This window comes from Amaranthus tricolor, chromosome 2, assembly GCF_026212465.1.
Source record: "Amaranthus tricolor cultivar Red isolate AtriRed21 chromosome 2, ASM2621246v1, whole genome shotgun sequence".
Lineage (NCBI taxonomy): Eukaryota > Viridiplantae > Streptophyta > Magnoliopsida > Caryophyllales > Amaranthaceae > Amaranthus > Amaranthus tricolor.
Genome location: NC_080048.1, coordinates 9,476,473 through 9,484,823, shown reverse-complemented (window position 1 = coordinate 9,484,823; position 8,351 = coordinate 9,476,473). Strand labels below are relative to the sequence as shown.

The 8,351-nt window shown below is 30.3% G+C and overlaps 1 protein-coding gene across 1 annotated transcript; it reads left to right on the top strand.

The window, feature by feature from the left end:
- Positions 1–2,539: 2,539 nt before the first annotated feature.
- On the top strand, positions 2,540–4,123 carry LOC130806140 (uncharacterized). Its single transcript, XM_057671088.1, has one exon. The coding sequence runs from the start codon at positions 3,010–3,012 to the stop codon at positions 3,694–3,696; it is 687 nt and encodes a 228-aa protein (XP_057527071.1). The 5' UTR covers positions 2,540–3,009; the 3' UTR covers positions 3,697–4,123.
- Positions 4,124–8,351: the final 4,228 nt, after the last annotated feature.

The following is an 8,351-nucleotide window of genomic DNA, read 5'->3' as shown; positions in this document are numbered from 1 at the left end:
GTCCCTTTTAATAATTAAAATGTTTAAAGTTTGTTTGTTGTATTGACTTGTTCACACCGATATTTATATCTTCTTGATAAACAGTATAACAATCACAACATCATTGTTGTAAATGTTATTGCTATTGTTTCAGCTGATTATCAATCTAGCCAACAACCGCCCTACATGCTAATTTCTGATCATTGAAATTTGTCCACAACAACATCACCAAAGCTTAGGACAGTTTCATGATATAACAACAAAAGACAATAGCACAAAAACAACACCATCAAGGTATCAACAACGCATCAATAATGCCTTAACTGAAGGGAGACAATGTGATATTTTCAACCATCAGAAATCTGTTTTGGGCAGCATTGCAGCTTTGGCATGGATTTCATATATAAGCAATGGTCGTGGTATATTTATTCTCTTTAATCTTTCAATTATTACTGAAGTTTTTCAATATCTATAATGCTTATGTTGGTTCTCTTGTTAGATATGAGTATGCCTATTGCGCATGTAGACGAAAGTTGGTAAATGGCTAAATTTTATAACAACAAGGTATTGCTTATGTTTTATCATCATAGTTCGCTAATACATGTAGTTTTTATCCTTAAATTATTGTAAATAGAAGTTTATGCCTTAATTTCTTTTAACAGCTTTAGCAATTAACACAATTAGTATCCTTTATTCAACATCAAACTATACAAAAAACTTTGATGGTAAAACTTGATTGCCCAATTGGTGAAATCAATTTGAAAATTTCATTATTTATCACTTTCACCAAAAGATTCAGTTAATTGACAAGAGTATAAAGTTTTCTCTTTGCCTATTCATTATTTATCACTTTTAATAAATATGGTTAATGATGATAATCTCCAACCAATTATGGATTTAATAAGTTCGATAAAAGATTTGAGAATATTCGTTCATCTTCTTCTTTCGCTTCAAAAGATGACCACAAGTGTTGTTTAGAGGTATATTTCAATACTTTTTCATTAAACAAGCAACTAATTTACAACAGTATTATAGCATTTACATATACACTTGTATTGGTTGGTTTCTTGAACAACCTAGCTACGCTTTAATTATTCATTGAACATATATAGCTTTTCAAACTTTTTCATGTCTACCTATACATCTTCAACCCTTAAATCCTTCAAATCTTTGCTACACATTGAGATTCTAATATTTTGATTCGGATTGTCGTTAATAAAACTTTATGAAATAACACTATGAAATTCACGACTAGTCATATCAAAACACAAAATAATTGCTAACAATATCAACTTTCTATACAAATAGAACCTCTAATATTATACGCGGTTTAATAGACTTTTTGATGAAAAATATAAGTTCCCCTTATCTAGAATAATCGTTAACAATGTAATCGATTCTTAACTCAAATAAAACGAACTCAACACTGATTTTCAATGGAATATATTGTGGGAGATGAAATTTCTAAAATTATTTTGTTAGTTTAGATCATTTAGCATTATATAGGCACAATTTGATGGATCAAATGCTAAAGCATGCTTAAAGCCATCATTGAAGGAGCAAAAGAATAAGAAGCAAGCATGGCAAAATCTTGCAAGAAATCACCAATGCTGGTCCCTCTTGATAATATTCATTTTCCACAGATTAGCACAATCTTATTGTAGTCAATCCACTAAAGACGCACTAACAACGCACCAAATAGGCATGGATCTCCAGTGAGTCGAATTAAATAGATAAATAATCAGTACACAGTTCAAAAATTAACCAATAATAACAATACAAAAGATTTATCTTTATGTCAAATCTTATACTTCCTATCCACCTGTTCCACTCCGTATATGATTTTTAAAAAAAGTACGAGAAAATTTAAACAATATATATTAAATGAACAGAAAGACAGAGCGAGTTGTGTAGTTGATATTTAAACACATTTTAAATTTGGGGATGAAATTAACATTTCTAACTAAAAAAATGAGTGAGACAATAAAAAGAAAAGCAAAATTATTAATAGTACTCCTGATTTTTGACATTTTATCAATGATAACACTAAGTTTTTTTAATATAAATGGTACCCTCGTATTATTGAGCGTCTTAAAACATAACTTTTTTTAACTAATTCGTCCAAAATCTTTCAAAACAGTTAACTTTTTTCTTTTTCTTTTATTTTTCAATTTAAAACATAAAAAAATGATTTTAGACAGAAAAAGTTTAAAAAGGTTATAGTTGTAAATTTCTCAATTATACGAGGGTGCCATTGATAATAAAAAAAACTTAGGAATATCATTGATAAAATGCCAAAACTCACGAATAGCATTGATAAGTTTCCAAAAGAAAATTGGAGTAAATTGAGTTTGACAAAATGAATACAGTAATTTATAGTGGTAGTGCTCCTCATATGTTTGCTCTCTAGTTTCAGAAGTAGACTCCCTCGGTAAAACTCCTAAATAAAAAATTACATCCCAAGAAGGGCACAATAGTTTTGAGGAGAGGAAACAAGATTAATCTAAGAAACAAGTTTAAATCATGGTTTTGTTGTAGTAGAAGGTTTCAGGTTGGAATTTTCCCATGAAATTTCAGTTTGAAGAAAACCTCTTGAGTACCAACTAATTGTTTTTAATCCAAGATTTGGGTTTAGTTAGTTTATTTAAAAAAAAAAATGCAAGTTGGAGGAAAAATGCCATGTGCTAAGCACAGAAAAGTTCACATGCCTTCTCTTACCCCAAAGTCCTCTCCTCTATAACCATATAAAACCAATTTATGAGCTTTTCAAGATAGAATCCTGTGCTTAAAACCCCTACCTTATTGGTTGTATGTACATGTACTACACATAAACCTTTTTTCTTGTTAAGTATTCTTTTTTGGTGGGTAATTGTGTCAATTTTTTTCACTGATCTATTTGATCCTCTAGTCTTGGTGGGTAATCAAAGACTCTCTCTTTAACAAAAGTTTCAATCTTTTCAACTTTTTTCATCCTTAGAAATCATTTCTTAGGATTTGATAGAAAAACTACCATAAATCTGTTTTGGTTTAATGGCAGCTTATTCATGTTTATTAGGAAACACATTTCCTTGGCTAGCTGCCATAGGCTCTTTACTTGATTTTGCACCTTCTCCAGGGTGTGTGTATCTTACAGTTTTTCTCACATCTTCAGCTCTTATTCTATGCCCTTTAATTGTTTCTTGCTTAAAACCATGCCCATATAAACCAACATGTGGAGGTGAATCAGATAAGATTATTTCTACTGAGGAAGATGTTGTTTGTGAATCATGTGTTTCAGATAAGGTTATTAGCTCAGAGCTAAAAATGTTGCAAAATGATCAAGATAATAGATACTTGGTAATGTCATCATCAGAAGCATTACTGTCAGACAGTGAAAACTTAGATCAGACAAGTTCGAGTGAAGATTCAGAAATCGATTCGAGTTTTCGAGAAAATGTGAGTCACAGCACAAGCTATTCAGATGGGTCAATCTCAGACGAAGAGAGCTTGATAGAAATCGAACTTCCGACAGGTCATTATGTGGACTCAAAGAGAACACAAGGCCAATCATGGTATGGGTTTCAACAGAAATGGCAAGATTGTTCATTAGAATCACATTTCAAACAGCAACAGCAAAATTGGATGGAGATTTTGAATGAAATGAATGATGAAAATTTCATTGAGATTGATATTTGTATGGGGTCCATTAAGTGTTCAAGGTTTGAAATTGAAGCATGATCTTATGATGATATATACACACAACCCAAAACAAGAATTGGGAGTTATTAATAGTGGGTAGTGGGTTAATTTGCACTTGTTTTTGATCCTTGTTAAGGATTTGCCCTAACCTTCTTAGGGAATTGAGTGTTGAACATTTGAAGGTTGTTCTTTCTTGTTTAGCATTTGTGCTATCTTTTGATTCACCTCGGATGCCATACAAGCATGTTTACTGAATCTTTCTGTGATTAAGTAAAGTAATTAAATTCTGACATCCATTTCTGTTCACATTGTGCACTCTACTCTTTTTTTTTTTTTTTTTTTAGTATATAACATATGCTGGGACCTCGAGTCCTCAACCATAAGCTTAAGTTTTGAGTTGATTTTTTGACATGGTATCTTATGGATGGAATCTCAACCGCCCCTCATTTAAAATATTTGCTCTCCAACCAAGATAAAACTATATTTGCTCTCCAACTAAAATAAGACTCAATTCCGTGCTTCACTCTACTTATTGATCATTGATAGAGAAAATGCTCTATTCATTATTTGGGTATTTGCTGAAATTCAACAATGAGTAAATTATTTTAACTCTTTCATTTAATTTTATGTTTTATATTGCCCTTTCTATATCTCGATACAAGACATGATTAATATTTGTTTATGTGCCTAATTCAGCTTAATTACTCTGACAGATTCCAGCTGAATACTAATCGCCAGTTCCAGTACTGAGTATAAGTACATAAAGTCCTGCTTAATTATCGGAAAAGATAATATAGTCTAGATAACAGGCATAGTGTTAAATACTTCCTCCGTTTTGAAATAGCCGCTACGTAAGAATTATTAGTACTAAGCTTATTTTATATATTGCGGATAATGTGTTAGAAAAAATATAGTCAAGTGAAATCTTGTTTGAATCGTCTTTGAAAACTTTCATAAAATCAAATTTTTAATTAAGCATAACTTAAGAGTAAGATATAAATGATCAAAATTACGTATTGAATTGCGTATAAAGTGAAATGTAACAAGTATAATGAAACGGATGAAGCTCCTGTATTGGTAAGCACAAGCAAGATACAAGGTACCTTCCAAAATACTATCGAAAACTAAATCCAGAAAATAAAGCCAAGTCTCTAAAGAGGAAAAAAGATTAGAATTTTTAACAAAAAGCTTGAATAGTTTTCTAACTTTTACATGTTAATGCTTAAAAACTAATCTTTTGTCATTGAAACAGTTGGGATCATGATGAATAATGAATTATTACTTTTTTATAAGATGAACCACCCTTGGATTATGCAATATGCCAACAACCAGCATATTCAATTTATTACCTTAATTATTTAGTGACTCTCTAATAGGGGTGTTCAATGGCCGGGCTCCCATTTTGAGCCCTTATTAGGCCCGTTTTTAGAAGGATTTTAAATGGGCCGGGCCGAAAACAGGCTATACTATAATTAAAATGAAGCGGGTTATAAAAGGGCTCAATAAGGGCCTAAAACGGACCTTTGTAAATAGCATAATTAATGTATAATTTAAATATTATAAATGACAATGTCAATAAAATTATTAATATTTTTTCAATTTAATTATTATAAATAATAATTTAATTGTTATAAATTGATAAATGGGGATTAAAATAATTTTTAGTAGTAAAAATGGGTCGGGTCGGGTTTTGAAAGCCCGGCCCATTTAAACCCCATATTAATTTTAAAGGGCGCTTATCCGGTCCAACCCATATTTACTTAAGCCCGGCCCGGCCCATTGAACACCCCAACTCTAATCAAATCTTTTGATATTTCTATTCATTTGTTGTACGCAGCGTCGTTTCTGAGGATATAGTTTTGAGATGCAACCGTCTAAGGCCCAACTTATTAAAAAGCTCAAATTGAATTGATACTTATTATTAAAATTTAATTTGTGCGCAAGTAACTATTATTATATGATCTTAAATTTATATATATTTATTTGATATTATTGTGATGAAAAAATTATACGATACATAGTCAGAGAAAAAAAATATCGAAATTTTACTTATATTAAAACTATCTTTATGTTTTGCCTAGGGCCTAAAAATTACCAGGAGGTCCCATCTAAAAGCTTTATCTAAAATAGTTTACTGAGACGGTGAGACCAATGTCTACTACATTATTCAATCACTATTAAATACTAGCGATCTATATAAAGTCTAAAAATATAGCAAAATCTAAGACAGAAGTCAATTATAAAGATCGATAGTATGAAACGAAATCCATATCCATTTTTAACAGAATGAGTTAACTTGCAATCACATATGCACAGTGTATACGTCCCTGATGATTGGGATAGGTAAGGTTATCTATAATTTATATCTCAGAAAGTTGATCAAGTCGGCAGTGCTAATGGTTGTTAGTTAAGCATGATTATGTTGCTAATCATTTTAAGCCTTTTCGCACTAAATTTATATTGAATGGGTCGTTGTATTTGTAGGTAAAAGGAAGATTAAGACCTTATTTGGATGAGGGAAATAAAAGGAAAAGAAAGGAAATGGTTTAGAGCGATGAAATTTTTTTTATTTAAAAAGTAAAAATAGAGGGAGAGGATTTAAATAGCAAAAAAGAAAGGAAAAGGATTTGGAGGGAAGGGTTTAAAGGGAAGAGATTTGAAGGAATTAATAAGTCTTTTTATTTTGTTAACATCTAAATCACTTCATAAGAAGAAAGATTTGAAAGGAAAATAAAATTCATTTCTTTTCCCTTCTCTTCCTTCCTATACAAACAATAGAATTTTTTCCCTCTCTTTCCCTTCCTTTTCCTTTCCCTTCCCTTCCTTTCTTTTCTATCATAATTTGCTATCCAAACATAGTGTAAAGGAAAACAAACTATATAGAGTGGTATGCATAAATGTCATTCAGTCTTCAAGGATACAAACTTAACAAGCATAGATGAATATTGTTTAAGGTTTAATTTTGGGGAAATGATCTCTATATAAGAAGGGATCTTATATCACTTTAATAATACATTTATTGTTAAATATATTGCAGGAGATTAATATAATTAATAACTTTTTTGTTTTCATTTAATTATCTCACAATAATTAGTTTTAAGGGTTTCTCTTAAAAGTTTAATGAATTGAAGAAGGTGAAAAGACAAGTTGAAAATTTCTTATATATTAATTACTTTCACAATATGTACGTAGTTTAAGAGATGTTTTTAAAAGTTTAATATAAATATTAATGAAATAAATTTGTTGATTTTTATTTATAGTCTTAATCATAACTCTTAATTTTATTGATTATAAAATTTCAGTTCTTGATATATATGGGCCATGACAAGTTGACAAGTATTTATGACCTTATCCGATTTTAGAAAATTATTGATGGGACTGTTATATTACATCAAAACATAAATATGATGATTATATAATGTAGTAGCTAGAATTATAGTTATTAGAATTCTGATTCTGATTTATGATTCTACGATCTTACGATCCAAAAACAGGCAATCGATCCAGATCGTAGGTAGAATCTTAATACGGTAGAATCGTACGTTCCTACTTAGCTCAAGAATTTAGGTGGTAGGATCATAACACGATTCTACAATCCTACGATCCAAACATTCGATCTTACATGGACAGTTTGTTCGATTTTTGGAAATGTGGGCGAGGTTCCTTATTCTAATAATGTGGTTGTTGGTAAGAGAGATAAATTTGGTGTTGGAGACTCCATGGTTGGTGTGGAACCACTAAGGTTGCAACGACGGAGTCGATGATGACCACCAGGTTACGGGTGTCATTTTAAATTTTGAGGTAAGTTTTTCTTGGTATACGATGAAGACATCTTACCCAATTTGGTTGTTCCGTCTCAAACCAACCTTACGGCTCTGATACCCTAAAGAAATTAATATTGTGAAAAATAAAGTAGAGATTAAGATTTTTGGGTTTTGAATACTTGATTTTTCATATTATAATGAATATTACAACTTTGGTTTTATACAAGGAAGTAGACATTAATAAGGTAATAAAATAATTAGGCTTAATCTTCTACTCTAAATAATGTAACCAAATATTCTGATATATCCTAAGAATATGGTGGTAGGATCATAATACGATTCTACGATCCAACGATCCGATTATACAAGAGTCGTTTCATTCATAAAATATTTACATATAATACATAGTTCATTTATGTATAAATAAATATATTTAAAATAGTTATATCAATAACACTATAAAATTTAATGTTTTCTTGATTCATATTTTAAAATGATTATTAAAAGTATTCTTTTTGAAAACTTAATAGATGAAGTTAAATAAGTTTTTATTTAAAAACTTAAAACAAAACAAATATATTTGATAATCAGTAATCTAAAGCAAATTAATGTATAATTGTAGGATCACACGATCTAAAGATTTAATTCTATCCATTTTGATCCTACTCCTCAACAATCCTAAGTAGAATTTCGATTCTAACAACCTTGTCCATGACTTTCTTTCTTATTCTCAAAACTAGCACTAACAATTAATATTGGGTTGGTATCTCTGTGCAACTCCACCTTAAAATCAAAGCACAAGACTCGATTTCCCTTGTGTACTAAAGCGTACTTAATTTGGATTGCATGCTCTACACTCTTATACATCATTAAGTGTTTATCTTTCAATCTACATAGAGTTAGCTATCACCAACTTTTAGGCTAAAGCAA

Coding starts and splice junctions, on each gene's coding strand:
- LOC130806140 (XM_057671088.1), top strand. CDS start 3,010: ATGGCAGCTTATTCATGTTTATTAGGAAACACATTTCCTTGGCTAGCT.